The sequence below is a fragment of the Necator americanus genome, chromosome III, assembly GCF_031761385.1.
Source record: "Necator americanus strain Aroian chromosome III, whole genome shotgun sequence".
In the NCBI taxonomy this organism is placed as follows: domain Eukaryota; kingdom Metazoa; phylum Nematoda; class Chromadorea; order Rhabditida; family Ancylostomatidae; genus Necator; species Necator americanus.
In genome coordinates, this window is record NC_087373.1 from 34876227 (window position 1) to 34893007 (window position 16781).

Below are 16781 nucleotides of genomic sequence, written 5' to 3' on the forward strand. Positions count from 1 at the left end.
TCATCTTAATATGTGTTTCTTCTCTTTTTTTATAATTGTTTAATAATTATATGTTCTGTTGGAATGGTTTCTTTTTCTTCCTTGTATGATCACATTTTGTTTGTTGTTTTCTCCTTCAGTGTACGATTTAGTAGTACTTTGTTTCTGTTTTCGCAATGATAAGCTGGAAGTTTCATAGTTTTCAACTGCAGCAGTAGTGGTACTCCTTTCATTGTGTCTATTTGTTCTTCTACCTGTAAAACATGCATTTCTTGATTGAGTTCTTAATACCAATCTAGTTGATTCTATAGAGTTCTACATGTGAAGTCTTTCAATGTGTACGGTTTCCGTCCTGTGAATGTTTACTGTGTTGTGTTTCATGTATTAGACATCTCATGATAACGTATTTCATTCATTTGTTTTGGAAATGAAATGTGACATCTGTACCGTTATTTGAGAATCAAGTTTAAAGCGCAGCAGGAAGTTGCTAGATCGCAATGTGATTCGAGGAGTTACTCGAACATCGAACAATTTTCTAATCGAGGAGATAGCTACGTACATAAAACATGCCTTTCTTGCTACTGTGAATAGTTTTTCTTGCAAGGTCTCTAGAATGTCCGAGTAAAACTTACACTACGCTGGATTCGAAAATGTTTGAAAATCGCGGTAAGGTGCCTGCTTCGCCTGCCTCTCGCGTCGGCAGCACTACTTTTTTTAACCCAAATATTAATGTGAGGAGCAAATGCATGCATTTAAAAACACACATAAATACCGGAAACAATCACAAGAGATGCCTATAGATCATCCTAAGAAGTTCGAGAGTTTTCGCAATATGTAGAAACTAAGGTCAGTGTATATAAAAACAGCTGTCAAGTTCCGACGTCAACACAGCAAAGATGGATCAATATAATGATACTGATAATAGTTTGGATTGATTTCCCACGACAACTACCTTCGCAATTTTCGCCGAATTCTGCGTCCTTTCAAATTCCATGCTATAAAAGAGGAATTGCCGTTGTTGTTGTTGCACGTCTTTCTCGCCTCGCATCGCTACCCATCACCGCTAACTACAATACTTTTCAAGCGCTTCAAATATTGTCGCACAAATTTACTCGCACAGCCTAGTAGGGTTAAAATGACATGAAACACGGCTGCAACGGACGCGAACTGCAGCAATGAACGGTGGTCGGCGCTAACCGCTACGCTCAACCGCACCACTTGGAGCGCAGCCGCTTACGCAACTGCACCATGCTTCATGTCGTTTTGACACTACTATACACATGTATCTTGGATTTTCTACACGACACACTCACTCCATCTCAAAAACTAACTTTAGGATCGTAAACGAATGTCACATTGAGAAAAGAAAAACTTCAAACAACTTCGCTATATAGAAACGAGTGGAAAACGAAGAGAAACACAGTGATAACTGAGTCGAGCAACATGGCACAGGAAAGATAGTGCAGATTAGTGTTTGGGTGGAAATCTTAGCGTTTTCTCTGACCAACACTGTAAGCATTCTGGGGGATGCTCAGAGGGGCCCTTATTTCTCAAGGTAAATAATCAAATCAATCGTGGCCCCAAGCATTGGTCTTAGACGATCTAAGACAAGTGAACTAAAGTTACTAAAAGAAAAAAGTAAGTTAGAGCGTCGTGAAATTAAGGGCACCACTGACTGCACCCCTCCTCCAACAACATTTTTCCCGATTTCGTGTGACTAGTGCCCATAAAGTCCTCTTCTAAACGAGGCTCACGTATCAGCGGGACAAGTGCGCTCTACTGTGAATTCAGTGCGCTGTACTAGAGCTATTGTTTCCGTCGATCCGGATTTGCTGTCCTTACCATACGGGTTCAGTGTGTGAATTCCAGCGGAAGTGTTACGGTCGCTTGGGTAAGCATAAGTACTTGTATCGGTATGTAGGGATTGATATTTTTGCCTCTTTATGCTCTTCGCTCCGGGAGGAAAAATATCAGAGCAAACAGACGACAGCACATCTGTGTTTTCCGTAACTTTTCTGAGAATTTCACTCATATTTGGGAGGAAACGAGCGGTAGACAGTCAAGCGCAATTGTTTTAGGAGAGTTTCTTCTGTTGTGGTGCATAGTTTTTACGTATTTTTGCTGTTTTTGCTTTCAGAGTTCTACCAACAACTGGTTACACCCATGCGGGATACGCACCGATAATGTCTCGATTGTCGACGTCGGTCTTCACATTTGTTTCACATCGGCGACTCCTTTGGACTTCTCTGCTGAGAAAAGCCGAACAAACGTCAGGTTCACAAGCAGGACCCTCTGAAGGTATGTGTTTTTTTTTTTGTTGGTTTTCCCTGTTTATGCCTTTTTCTCTCTTTCCTTTCAAGTGAAAGACCATATCTTTTAAAGTTTTCCTCCTTGTGGTGTTCTATGAAAAGTGTTTCCACAGTAAATGTTGTTCTTCTTTTGAATGTTTTTGCGATAAATCTTTTACTTTCTCGAAAGTTCAGTCATGGTTGTTTTAGCGCAAACAGAAGTTGTCAACTTTCCGGGAAGAGAACATTTTCCCAAAGATGGTGAAACAGTGATGAAGATAGTGTTAGTCAACTTATGTTATGGTTGTTCTGTTTTCTGTTCGCAATTCAAATGTCTTTTGTAGGCAAAGGTTCCGAAAGCAACCGCAAGAATGGCCAGACGAGGAACAACCTTTTGGTATCATAGAACGTACTTTCATTGGGAAAATGATGCACCCTGTATAGCATTTCTTTGAAATTAGCTTATTCACTACACTCAACCTCCCAGAAATCCCCTATTTACAAGTCGGAATAGAGTTTCAGGTAGAGTTGCGACCTGAGCGTGGTTTTGTGAACATGGTACCTTTTGGCTTCATGATGCTTCGTCACTTCTTCAGGAAAGTTCGAGTAATTGCTTTTTCCATTATGTACTCTTTTGTTTTCTGCTTCTCGTTCTTTGTTATTCTATATCTACTGAATAGTTTCCAGGCAAAGGGCAACTTCACATTATTTAACTCTACAGGAATATTCAATGAAAAGAATGTTCGAGCAGGGGCAAAACGTGTATTTGAAGTAATTAGTCAACATGCATGTAAGGTACGTCATCTGTTTTGCTTTGATTTGATATCTTCCACTTGACAGTTTTACATCCTTTGAACTTTGCATTGGTTTTGTGTTTTGTAGGGTATTCCTAAAAGTTTCCTGCTAATCCTATGTTCAACTGTTTTAGGACAATATGAAGGAATTGGTGACGAAGAAGGTTTGTGGTGAAGACCTAATCCGACGTTTTGAAGCGGCCAGTTGTAATATGAGCGAAAGACAACGTGCCTTGCTCAATCTCACTGAACAAGACATTTATGCTATAGCTCCTGGAGTTTTAGGTTAGTCGTTGGGCCTAATTAGACAATTTTTAATTTCGTTGTTATCTTTTCTTCACGCAGCTCTCAGAATGCATTCATAGAAGAATACTATTCCTTCTAACAACATGCACTGTTATGCATTCTTCTGTTTTTCAGGTCCATTTCAACTGATTCGGCCAGTATTACGGAATAAGCAACCTTTTATTAGTTACAGCCTTCTTTGTTGTGCTTTCTACAAGAAACAGATGTTATTCGATGCTGTAAGTCAAATAGTTTAATTTGCCGTTCTTCAACTTTTGCTTTCTTTGTATACTTTAACACCGCTTCTACTCTGGACAATTCGCCGTTAAAAACAAGCTATTTTAAATGCAGACACAGTTGAAATTTCAAACTTTCATACACAAACTTCAAATGCACATGGCATAGTATTGTTTCGGGTTTGTAAAACAGCGATACATGCATCAAATGTTGCTTGAAATTTAATTGTTATATCGTAATTTATGGGTATGACTTTCGAATAGTGCCTATTTTGCTTCATTTGTTCCTCCAGAATTCCCACCGAGAGTCTTAGAAGTGAAGTGCGAAGTGAAATTTTCCTGATTACTTTCGTTCAGGTTCGTGATTTGCCTTTGCTTGAAAGCGGTGACAAAATCGAGTATATTCCTATACCAACTGATTACGGTTATGCTGCTCCTCGTCTCATATTTGCATTTATAACATTTGGTAACCAGATACTCAGCAAAGGAGAAGTTAATCAGGATGTGCATTTGCTTGATTTCCAGTACTTGGTTATCTGATTTGTATTAGTTGAAAGTAGGTCTTTATTCAACAATAGATAATGAATTTTTTGAGACATGTGATAGGTATAGGAACATGGTTATTTTGATGATGCTAAGCTTATTCATTTTCTTCTTGAGCGCAATATTACTATCTCGTCTTTGATTCTTCATTAACAGTCACTTGCTGCAGAGATAGATTCATTGATAGTTCAGAATCTATTCATGTTTTCCCTCCATTGCTGGTGTTAATCTTGTTCATTGGTATTGACCCAATTTTTCACCTAAAAAGTTCCCGATGTTCTGTTCTTCTGTCTTTTTTGTTGTGGATTTTTCCTTTACTAACTCTTTCAAAGATTGTGATGTTGAGTTTAGAAATGAATAATTAAGGGATTTGTCATGTATTTGCGTTAATGATGTGTAAGATCCACATTACTCACTTCCTTCTACATTTAGAAGTTTATGGGAGCTGGACAATACGCACACGTTCAGGCGTTTCCAAATATGAACCTTTTTAGTATATTTAGGCCGGTTATGGTCCATGTAGTAGTAGCACATTGCTCGCAGTTACTGAATCGCTGTGCTAGTAGGAGAGCTCCCCAAGGTTTGTTCGATATGACTTTACTTTGTTTTCGAAGTTTCAAAGTTATTTGGACAATTGAACTTCACTTTTTCTTTCAAAGTGTTTTTATTACAAATACTTGCTCTCACTAGGCGTGTGTTTCAGTTTGTCGTCAACTTAGTACTCACAATACTGAAGAAGGTGAATTTAGTGATATCGTTAGCCTAGCTAAAGTGTGGTGAGTTGTCAACTACACTGCCATGAAAATTATTATTGAGGGTTTTTTCTTAATTTGTACTTTTATTTGTACTTATCATCACTTAAATGTCGGACGTTCTGGATTTCTGCTTTTTTGGATTTTTTGCTAACAGAACACCGCTACTGTATTCAAAAATCTCGCGAGTACCACCACTAATATCATAAATTTTGCTCCCATACATCGTGTGTCAAGTTACGCGTGTTTTTGACATGGGAGTATCGGCCTGTGTTGAGATTGTTGCCAGATTTTGATATTGGAAATAAGTATCTTGGATTTCCTTCATAGAGTTCTTTTGTTTAGGAATCGAGCCCCTCTTCGCTCACAGGACAGGTATCCAAAAGACCAAAAAGCATTTTCTTTGACTCGTGATTCCAGTGAAACTACTAGCAAATATCAAAAAGTAGGGAATTATTCGTTGATTGATCTTACTGAATTAACTCCTTTATTTACTTAACGAAGTTCATCATTTTTTGTCATTTGTACAGAACTTTTTTATAACAAAAATTGTTTTGTTAGGTAGCGAATCATTCTTTAGTTCTTTGATCTTTGGTCTTGTCTCAGATCTCCAACTTCAGGGTCTTTGCTTCAGAGAAGAAAATAATCTCGTTTTGACACAGTACAAAGGAATTGATGTCTGGACGAAAGCGTTGGCGTACCTTACGTGGTTAAAGGTTTGTCCGCTTTCATTTTCTGGAAGAGTTAACCTCTACCGGCGGCAAGTTGACTTCAAATTCATTGTTTAGACGAAATTCTTTATACTTGGGGCGACGCCAACATTAGCAATGAGTGATGAGGATCTCGTACGAGGTGGACAGAAAGTATTCCGGACGATCCTTGACGCAGTTGTAGGAGTGCGTTGATTTTTATCTCTCACACTTTTTGATGTAGTCACGGTGGTAGCAGTTTCGCTAAAACTATGCTGTTATTGTCATGTGCGTCTTGAAGCTTTGAGTTAACCTCAAAATTCAATTGCCCAATAATTTTTGTTAGACAGTTAAACAACTGAAGTTGCGAACTACGGATACCATCAGAGAACTTGTTCTGAAAAATTTCATCTTAGATTTTCTACTGCTCAGAAAATATATATGCAGCATATATGTCACTCTGCAATCCAGGCTGCCGTCGAGGTGAAACCTTTTCTTTTGTTTCTCGTTTATAGTGTTTACTTGAATTTCTTGCTCTTTATGTCTGTAGTCCCGTCAAATCAAGGGTTTTAGTTAAGGATAGCTTCGAGATTTACATGATGATCACATTGTGGTTTCTGTTCGCTTCTACCCCATATTGTTGCTATTTTAGAGGAAGGTGGAGTCTTTAGGACCGCTCATGCTTCGAAGCAGTGCTTTGGATTTGCATAGAAAATTGGTATGGAATTTAAAAGAGAAGCAAAGGGATGCATTAATGGTTTGTGTGATAGAAGTGCATTTATTCCTTTTATACATTTTTATATATATATATATGTCTAATATATATATATATATATATATATATATATATATATATATATATATATATATATATATATATATTATATATATATGTAGAAGTCTCTTACAGGTTACTGACGCTGATTTTGTTGGATCTAACGGTTTTGTGTACAATTGGGATGGTTTTGGAACTGAACGAGGTAAAGTCCTTTGATGTCATTCGCTTACTAAAATTCTTAGTTAATTTTGGACTTCATCATGTTCCGCCTCACATGGGGTACTTAATAGATGAATATATTAGAATCTGACTAAGCTTGTTTAGTTTCTATCATTGTAAAGGGAAATGTATAGTTCTACCGTTCTCAAGACTCATCGTTGTCTAGAATTACTAGAGTGATATAATAATATTGGTTCTTGAGATAAAATGGTGAGTTTATATATTAAGTGAGAAATTGAGATCAAGTCGTTTAGTGAATACGTTAGAGATCAATAAATAGTGCAGGACAAAATATTCGCTGCGAACTCAGCAAAGCATTCCTGTAGTTTTGGAGGTTTAGTATTTCAGGATTATTATAAATGAGTTTATCAATGTTAATACATTTGAAGGTAATCTGGTTCGTAGTATTCATGTCATTAGTTGAGAAAATAAGTGGTTTAGTGCAAATTCTATCAGTAATATCACTCGAGTGTTTTATAGTAGTTCGCGTACAGCGAGTAAAAGGGTCAAAACAACATGAAACAAAGTGCAGTTGCGTAACTGGCTGCGTTTTAAGCGAAGCGGTGGAGCGGAGCGGTTAGGATAGAGGGAGGATCCTTGCTAGCACCATTCTTCACTGCAGTTAGCGATGGTCCCATCTCGATTCTAACCGCTTTCTCCACCGCACCGCTTCGATCACAGCCGCTTACGGAACTGTACCATGCTTCATGTCGTTTTGAACCGACTATACATAATTGCACCGAGCTTGAGGTCGTTTTGACCCTATTATACGATAACTATCATTGCTGTTATTGGAATTGGAATCGAGGCGGGACCACCACGAACTGCAGCAATGAACGGTGGCAGCAGCGGTCTCCAATGGATGCTAACCGCTACGCTCCACCGCACCGCATCAAGCGAAACCGCTTACGCGACTGCACCGTGTTTAATGTCGTTTTGACCCTGCTATATTGCCGATATTGTTCGATGTGCGGTGGTCATGAGGAAGCTGGATCTAGCTTGATTAAGATATTATTCCTACGCAATTTTCAGGTACGATTTCGCGGATGATACATTCGGCATCTATTGTACCAAAGGACGCCACTGGAGAAGTACTGGATCAACCGTATTTTCGATATTCAATCATTTTAGCTGCCTTATTAAGGAAAAATGAGTTGTACAAGATGGTAGGTTCTTTTCATTGTCTCCAAAGTTCTGTTTGTGTCTATTATTTGTAACCAGTATGTCAATGGTCACCAAATTTTTGAAATGCTAACACGGCATTTTATTTAAGAAAAACCTGATACGTTCAATCTTTAAGTTTGGAGTGTATCCCTTGTTTATTAACGGTTTTTGTTGCTCTTGATTGGTTACAAAACCGTGCACAGATTTCGTAGTAAACCCAGTAGACTAGTCCTACATTCACATTATGCAAGTATTTTTTCCGCTTCCTTCCTAAGTTTTGAAATTGTTCTTTACGTGATCACAGAACTTTACATACGAAGAATTCTAATTTAGGTGCGACAGTTGTCATTCAACCTTGAGAAAGAGCGAATGTTCTTGCAGATGCCTCCAAATTACGGTTTTATCACTCCACGTTATGTTGTTATGCGAATTGATATGTGCCACAAGGTACTCATTTTATGTCGAAAGAGTTGTTTTATTTTACTTTTTTTCTATGGTCAAGACGTCCAGCTCAGTTGTTTGTTTTCCACAGTATGGCATTCCGCTGTGTGAACAGCGTATTAAGCTACCAAAATGGGAGATATACCAAGAAAGTAGGTCGACTGCGGCGAATAGCTTACCATTGTCCCAGACTTTCGCACTTTCTTCTTCCGTATTCTTCCGTAAAACGAGATAGTTAATTCTGGGAGTGCCAATGAAAGTGTGCCTCATTTTTTACATCCGTTATTTTGGTGAAAATTCTCAATTTTCTAAAACCTTACTTAGCGAATGCAGTCGGGTCAAAACAACTCGAAGTTTGAAGCTGTACACGAGGTTGTTAAATAAATTTATTGACTAACGTTTCGGCAGTATCACCTTCTTCAGAGCCTGAAATGGGCGATTCAACCTACAATTTAAACGACCAACCTCTCCACAACTAAACTGATAAACTAACTGATAACGCCTACTTCCAATCACCTACTTAGCGACTACACTGAATGCTCACCTTAGATCGGGGACGCCTAGCAAGGACCGCTGACTGATCGATCACGAAGGCGAATGGTTCGAATGTCACATTCGGATCGGAAGAACTATTCGAGATATGGCGCGAGTTCCTGCGTTATCGACAGACATTCGTCCTTGCGGTTCATTTTAGTGGTTTTGGCTTGCATCCAAAATCCACCGAACAATTTGAAACGTCAGCTAGTTCGGAATCGTTTGTACGATACCATCTGTACAACACTGAACTGTATTATTTGTTCCACAGGTAGACCAGGAGACTGCTTGAGGTCCGGGGTAATCCACCTGATTTCTTGCATGAACTGTTGCGACGATTATGTATATAGTTTAAACGGCACGACCGCTGTATGTCCGCATCAAAGAGCACGTGAACGGCAAGAATAGGTTACGAGAATGGACACCTTTAGGTGCCCATAGAACACAAAAACACGACGGAGCCGATTTTGAAATTAGGGTCCAAATCTTAGCGCACGAATCTAAAACGTTGGCTCGAAAATCGCTGGAGGCATTTTGGCTTGGAACGCGGGAGCTTGCGCCATATCTCGAATGGTTCTTCCGATCCGAATGAGACATTCGAACTTCGCCCTCGTGATCGATCAGACAGCGGTCCATGCCAGGCGTCTCCGATCTAAGCTGAGCATTTAGTGTAGTCGCTAAGTTTGTGGTTGGAAAAGTAAGCATGGAGTTTATCAGTTTAGTTTGCGTAGAGGTTCGTCGTTTAAATTGTAGATTGAATCGCCCATTTCAGGCTCTGAAAAAGGCGATATTGCCGAAACGTTAGCCAATAAATTTATTTAGCAACCTCGCGTACAGCTTATCAAACTCAATACTACATTCAACTATGCCGAGGTTCATTGAAAGTCGAACTTTTCCACTCGAAGTTTGGTGCAATTGCTAAAGCGGGTGCGATCGAAGTAGCACGGTGGAGCTATCGGCTGCAATCCATGCGGGACCCTTAGTCATCGTTCTAGTCCGATTGCAGCCAGTGAGAGACTCGCCTCAGTCGTAACCACTATCTCCACTGTGCCGCCTCGAGCGCAACCATCTACGCCGTTGCATTAGACGCATATCTTTTTAACTCAATGTCTATCATCAGTGTACATCAACTATGTTTTTTTTTTCAAACAAAAAGAAGTGCACTGTGAGCTTTTGATTTGATTAAATTGGTTGTTTTAATCTCAATGTGCGATAAACTCAATGAGATTCCTTAATGTAATGTTCCTTGGGAAAGTTCAACTTGTAAGAATTGCTGCAAAGATGTCCAGAAAATCCCATTTTTCTTGCGTTGTGGTTAAAAATAGAAGTTCTAAAGTATACTTTTGCCGTTATTAAGCAAGCTCCAAACAACTTAACAATGAAGACAAGGCACTCAGACTGCAAAGAAGGAAAACATTTTTCGTTGCGAACATTTCTCGGCATGAATCAGGAGCGTTCATTAAGCACAACAAGGGTCCAAAAAAAACAAAACAAAGGAAACTTTAAAAAATAGATGATGTCCAGTTATTCTGCCAGAAATTAAAAAAGAAGAAGTAAAGCTTACGGTTTGGATGGTGTAAAGGAATAATTTTATAGTATAAAAATATTAGGTATAACGGAGGAGACTTTTAAACACTAACTTTTTTTTGCAGGTGATTAACGCCGCTCCACTGCAATTGAGTGAAGATGGACTGATATATGACTTCCACATTCATTCCTTTTAAGTGCCAGTTTCAGTAATAGCAGAGACAAAATTATTTGTATGCCATGTGTATGAAGATTTTCTATTCTATGTGTGACTCTTTGTATGAGGCGGTTTCTTATTCTGCTATTCTTCTTATTACTATTGTTTTGGTTCAGAAGTTGTTTATGGGAATTTCAACTGTCGCCTGTTACAGTAGTGCTTGTTTCGAATTGCACTACTCCTTCAGATTTCAGAAGATTTTTCAATTTATTAATTCTTATCGATGACTTGTCGTCTATCTGAGTAGCACTGTTTCAATATAACGTTTAATCCAGGATAGACAGCTGCATCAGTGCTGTGTATGATTGAAGAAGTGGAAGGTACTCAACCAAGAGACAACCAAACATCCGCTCCTGCTCCTCGAAGACTGGAAGATCTAGGAACTAGCGAAAACCCTATTGTACTTGGAGTTTCACCGGTCGAGCAGAGAAACTCGAACGAACATACACATACGCGCGGCCGCGCTAACGGTACACTGAGACTGACGTCACGAAGGAAATGCCCACTTGGGGCATACGTGGAAGTTCGTTTCCTTGTTCGAGGGGATTTCTGGGTCGAAATCACTTTTTATTTCCTACACATTTTCGTTCTAGATTATTGACGAATTACGTCCTTCTCATCAGCTGCAATCGAACAATAATCGTGGATCGGTCAGTCAGTTTCAAACATTCACGTGGACGTTTTTTTCTTTTGTTGTCAATTTATGTCTTTTTCCACAACATCATGTAACACATAGTTATGACTGGGTTTTTGGAACCTATGTTTACCGATGAACATTACAAAGATTGTTTATTTAAAAATAATAGATGGTCAAAGCGTTAATGTGGAGTATTCGACTTTCGGATCTAGTTTGATAGATAGATTTTTGAAGGCCAGTTAATGTAGAGACTTTAATTAACTATATACTTGTCATGATAAAGTTTCTATAGCATTGTTTCCTCCATATTTTCCAAACTTGCTTCGGTAAGATCTTCTCCTATTATTACTGGTGCCGTTGCCATCATCATTGCTCTTTTCACCGTGATTGATGTGACGTAAGTGACGGAGCCCTTTAAGAGAAGAATGACCTTTCACGCTTTTATGATTACCATAATGCTGTTATAATTCCATTTTGAAAATAAATTAAGTGCAGTTAACTGGATGGGAATAAAAAAAAGCTCTACATATTTTCATAAAAAGATTCTTTACTTTCAGACTACCACAAATGCAGCATCTATACCACCTATAAACTTAAGAGGTGAACCGGTGGGTGTTTACTGGATTCTAGATTTAATTTGTTATTCAACAATTTTTCTACATCCCTAGATTTTTTTTATCACCGTGATCTTTCTTTTTTTTAGGTCGAGAGTACATCAATAGATGCACAAGTGCCTCTTCTCAGCTCTGAGAATGAGGTTGTAGCCTTTTTTAAATTCACTTATTGTAGTAATCTTTACTGTGATCAACTTAGTTCGCACAGTTGTAATGTAATTGTTTCAGAGCACTACTGGCAGCACCACGACATCGAATTCGAATGTTGGGGTGAGTCTTTGGTATAAATCCTAGTCGCTAGAAGTATACACAAAGTGTAGCTTAAAATTTCATGTGCTATCATTTCTAGGCTGGTAATACTCTTTGCGTCCCAGCCAGTTTCGAAATATTAATGAGGTGCTCAATTTGTATGGAGATCTTCCATAACCCGGCAAAGTAATCCTGTTTTTCTTTAGTCTTGTTATTTTCCGTAGCGATTCTAACGCTGCACTGTTTAGCGTTATCCCTTGCAACCACAAGTTTTGTTACTCCTGTCTTTTGTCTTGGAAGAGGACCAACCAGGCGGCTGTATGTCCACAGGTAGAGTCTGTTCTTCAGAAATGTTTGTTTTTGGTATTCCTTGAATCCTTTCAGCAAGGATGAACTTTGATCAGGTTACTCGAGCTGTAGGCGAAATTGACATAGGTTTTATTTCATAGTTAACATTTCGACATCATAGCATTCGTTTTGATCCTTCTATTCCTGTTTCTTTTCCTACCTGGGCTATGCATCCTATCAGTAATAGTTTTGATGCAACGCACATGCTGTAATACTGCCCATATCTTGAACCAGAAGAAGTCACCAGCATTAATTGACTCACTATTTTTCTGATGGATGCTCTCTGTGGATTTCCAGCGACCTCCTCCCTTTCCTATAGCCTAGGCCCTAGTATTAGGGTTGATAACATAACTTCAATTCCCTCTTCGCTCATCCAAATACCGTACTATTTCTTGAACATACACTGATCGTGTTGTGTTATCATTAATCAATGTTAGTTCCATTTCATTAGTATGAACTAATGATCGCAACATTAACGTTTTTAGTATAATCTACTATGTACTATTCCAAAGTATGTTTTTTTGTGTATAAATGACGTGTTTCAGTGTCGCGGTCCAATCCACAGCATGCAGAAGGATCCTCAGTTCAATGAGGTTGTCGAGTCTTTCTTGACTGCGAACCCAAGTGAGCCCTGTATTTTATTTTAGATTGCAGCATATTTTAGGTCCTTAGTGGAGAAGTTCGAAACCTTATAGCATTTGTGCTCTGAGAAACGTTGTTGACATTTTTTGGTACATCAACGTGTTTCATTGCACTTATCATTTTTCGAAATTTGTTCCTACAGAATTCTTCAAAAAAAAAGAAGCGATGAAGTTCTGCTCTCAAGTGGGGCGCTGAAAATTATCGCTATCTCTTTATCATTATGGCTTATTATCTGTTGTTAAGTCAATCTTTAAAAAGATTGTTCAGGTAAGCGTCGAAGTGCCACCGAGTTAGAAGCCCTTGATGCCGTAGAAACCGAATGTTTGGCCTATCAAGGTGGAGGAATGCGTGGTCGACGTCGAGGATCTACACCTCAACCCCGCAGTCGTGTCTCTAGAGACAGGACAATCCGCTCCCCACTAGTTGTTCGAGTAAGCCAAATTCGTGCACATCGTTCACCTCTTACAGCACGACAAAGAGGGCATCATGGAATTATGGAATGGTTCGGCATATAGGCGAGTGTTTGATCTAAACGCTGCCCACTATCGTTTTTTTTCGTCTCATTTAGAAATACGAGGTGTGATTCACTTAGTGATTTGAGATCTTTGTTTAAGGAAAGTTAATACACTAGAAGGGATGATGTCGAATGTTGTCTGCGTATTTTCTCAAATTGTTCTCTAAAGTTATAAATAATGTCCAGTATACTTTTTTGTAACTTGAAATTCTACCTCTCATCATTTGACATCTTTCTTGGTACTTGAAATTTAGAACATCGTAACATTATCTTGGTGACTCTTGGAACTTGCTTGCATCTAGTTTTTGATTTTTCCTTGGAAATTTTCTCATAGAAAATTGTTCATGTTGTTCCGGTGTTAAACACTGAAACAGTGACGATTTGTACTGATTCTTCTCACGATTAGATCGATTATTTGTACTACTCCCTATCAAAGCAATGTTAATGCCAAATATACAGGTAGTGTTTCTCGTAATAAGTTCGGAGAATAACTTAATGTGTGGCTTATTCGTCTTAACAAAAGGATGTCTCTTAAAGTCAACTGTATCATTTGCGATTCGTGATAGGAACTAGAATCTCTGACATTAAATCGCCGTACTTTCTTGTAGTTCATCAGAGAATGGTAGTTCTATTTGTCCGATTCCGATGTGTCATGCACGAGAATATCATTTTTATGAACAAGGAGTATGTTTTTGAAGCGGCGTGCTGTGATTTGAAACACTGTCAAATCAAAGCTCCGAACTTATTACCCTAAAAACTTCTTTTTGAAAACTGCCTCTAGTTTCCGAATTCAGCGATGTGTTGTTAGTTTTTCCTGACTGGTCTCTTATATGGATGGGCATTACATCTTTTATTTGCGTTTTCGCTGTGTCCCTATTTTATGGTGTTACTGTAGCTTTCGTGTTTTGTTCTGTGTAGTACATGTAGATATATTAACGAAATAAAAGTGCATGTCTTTTTGACCATATTATCCGAGGGATTAAGTTTGGAAGAATCATAGTGTGTAATTTTGCTGTGGTTTAGAAACTGAACGGCTAAGGTTGCTGAATTTTGCCACAAAGAAGATTGAAGGAGAACCGTGTATGGAATAGTTTGATTAGAGTGCAAGAAATGAGAACTGATTACATCGACATACTTATTGTAAACGGTTTCATTGTACTGTATGGATCAAAAATTTCATAACGCCTAGTTTTGTTTTCCCGATGATTACACTTTTGCTCTTTTCAAGCACATTTCCTGCGCCACGAGGCCGAAAGGATTATTTCATAGTGTCTTGCGGTTTATTTGTGGACCACATTGATTAACCAGGATCTTAGCCAATGTACATGTGTCGAGGTGTTCTGGATAGGGGAAGTTCAGTCCGGAAACTTGGTTCACGATGCCCTACTAGAAGCTTTTCTATCCTTTTGAAAATTCAGTAGGCGTAAGAACTACTTTTTAACCATCACGTCCGGTCTCGATATAAAACACACAAAAAAAGTTGGAAGAAGAAATGAAAAAAAAAGCCTCATCATAGAAGAAGCGAAACAAAAAGTATTCGTCCGTGAGTTCATCAGCATATCAATAAGGCTTCAACAGAGCTTTTCGAGTTATTAATTGTAGTTTTCATTAATAACGCTACAGCATCGCATTCGATCTTAATCTGTTTCCCCTGATTCAAGAGTCATTTGGGCAGCTGAACAAGTAGCTAGTAATAAGTTCTGCAAGTTCACTGAACATGAGCTTTGGTACTGTTACGGTTCCACTTCTGGATTAAGTACTGACCTTACAACGCTCGCCGGAAATTTTGAGTGTGCTCTCACTGCTTATATAAGAATTGCATCATGGATGAACTCACCGATCCCACGCTGGTTACAAGAATTCCTTGATCATATTTGTTTGTTCACATCAGATCTCTATCATATGTCGTATAAAAGCGAGTTGCTCTAGTGCTACGAATTATTTTCAACTTGTCCTTTGTCTGTAAGCGGTTCACTCCAATCATTGGAGTTCTACTCACTGCAACTCGGTGAATTGAAGTTGCACTTAGATCCATAGGCCAGTACAACCACCTGAGGCTCGGTGTAGTTGTGTAAGCGGTTGCGTTCGAAGCGGTGTTGTGAAGCCAGCGGTAACAATAGAAGTCGGAACTTTGCTATCTCCACTCCGACGGCAGGGGGTCCTACTTCGATCGCAGCCACTAACCTACACCACACCGCTTCGAGTCGTTCACGCAACTGCGCACGTGTTTCAGTCCGTTTTGACCCGACTAAATAAATATTCTTCCGTAACTGAGGCAAAATCCATCCCGGCTAAATAGTTTTTGTGAAGTTGCATCGCTTTGTTTCAGTTGAAAAAGAAACCACTAAACAGTACCAGAAAAGAAGAAGAGAAAGGTTAGAGCAATGACCAACGCGAACCTACTGTACATATCTATGAAATCTTTTCAGGAATCACAGCATATTGAAATCAAAGCGATCTAAGAAAACAATTAGAGAAATCCTAAGGTAAGACGTATCAAAACTGTCAGGAGAAGTTTTGTGATCAGAATGGATTGGTGAATCAAGAAGATTCCAGGGATGGACTCCTAGAATTTTGTGGAACTTCAGTGCGGGTTTAACTGCATAGTTCTAGTGTTAAAATTGAAGGCGGGTCCATGATTAAGGAAAAAAAAAACTCCCTCGGCTTTCTTCAGCTTCATTGAGACGTGCTAACTTTACATAAGGGCGAAGTGGTGGACTACTGTTGTGTAAACTCGTCCACGAAGCCGGAATTCTATTCAACTGTACCAAACACTGATAGTTATTTCTTAGGCCTACAATTATCTAACAGGGATTCGGGATTCGGTATTCTTTCTATCTTAAATCGAGGTATCAGAATACGAAAAACCCCAGGAGGCTTCGTAATCGGGTTCGAAATCGTGATGTAGTACGGTCGAGTCAAAGCGACATGAAGCTCGGTGTAAATGTGCGAGCCGCCCCGCCGGAGGCAGCGCGACGGAGCTGGCGGTTCGCGATCGAGATGGGACCATCGCGAACTGCAGCGATGAGTGGTGCTATCAAAGGTCCCCTTCTCGATCCTACGCTCTACCACACCGCACCGAGCGCAGCCCCTAACACAACTGCACCGATATTCATGCAGTTTTGACCCGGGTGTATCTTGTGAAAAGATCATTGTCCGAGAAACGCTTGAAATGCGGTCGTTCTCAGTCAATATCAAGTGATTTGGCTATCTGCAATCAATCACATATCAACGCGATTGTGCACGATACACACCGCATGTTTTCGACTCGCCTGTAGTCCCAAGGATGTTATCTTTAAAGGCAGTGCTAGGCGAAATTTCTCGTGGTTGT

At 39.2% G+C, this 16781-nt stretch overlaps 2 protein-coding genes across 6 annotated transcripts; both read left to right on the forward strand.

The window, feature by feature from the left end:
* Positions 1 to 629: 629 nt before the first annotated feature.
* On the forward strand, positions 630 to 10426 carry RB195_011948 (uncharacterized protein; the record flags this gene model as incomplete). Of its 4 annotated transcripts, none has more annotated exons than XM_064193585.1 (20): positions 630 to 645; positions 1849 to 1870; positions 2117 to 2277; positions 2478 to 2550; positions 2612 to 2705; positions 2790 to 2873; positions 2955 to 3062; positions 3196 to 3346; positions 3482 to 3585; positions 3940 to 4106; positions 4629 to 4705; positions 4829 to 4901; positions 5223 to 5322; positions 5498 to 5593; positions 5666 to 5773; positions 6219 to 6323; positions 6477 to 6546; positions 7596 to 7729; positions 8061 to 8174; positions 10355 to 10426. In XM_064193585.1, 20 exons carry the CDS (start codon positions 630 to 632, stop codon positions 10424 to 10426), a joined length of 1929 nt encoding a protein of 642 aa, XP_064051166.1. The 4 variants fall into 4 exon arrangements, with proteins under 4 accessions (XP_064051166.1, XP_064051167.1, XP_064051168.1 ...); XM_064193586.1 differs by having other exon boundaries at positions 2487 to 2550; XM_064193584.1 differs by lacking the exons at positions 630 to 645; positions 1849 to 1870; positions 2117 to 2277; ... (5 more) ...; positions 3482 to 3585; positions 3940 to 4106 and having other exon boundaries at positions 4636 to 4705.
* Positions 10427 to 10747: 321 nt separating this feature from the next.
* RB195_011949 (uncharacterized protein) lies at positions 10748 to 16576 on the forward strand (the record flags this gene model as incomplete). Of its 2 annotated transcripts, XM_064193588.1 has the most annotated exons (15): positions 10748 to 10969; positions 11040 to 11096; positions 11641 to 11691; positions 11787 to 11840; positions 11926 to 11967; positions 12047 to 12132; positions 12195 to 12276; positions 12840 to 12918; positions 13204 to 13367; positions 13405 to 13451; positions 13551 to 13608; positions 15380 to 15458; positions 15780 to 15825; positions 15880 to 15936; positions 16324 to 16576. In XM_064193588.1, 15 exons carry the CDS (start codon positions 10748 to 10750, stop codon positions 16574 to 16576), a joined length of 1377 nt encoding a protein of 458 aa, XP_064051170.1. The 2 variants fall into 2 exon arrangements, with proteins under 2 accessions (XP_064051170.1, XP_064051171.1); XM_064193587.1 differs by lacking the exons at positions 13551 to 13608; positions 15380 to 15458; positions 15780 to 15825; positions 15880 to 15936; positions 16324 to 16576 and having other exon boundaries at positions 13204 to 13451.
* Positions 16577 to 16781: the final 205 nt, after the last annotated feature.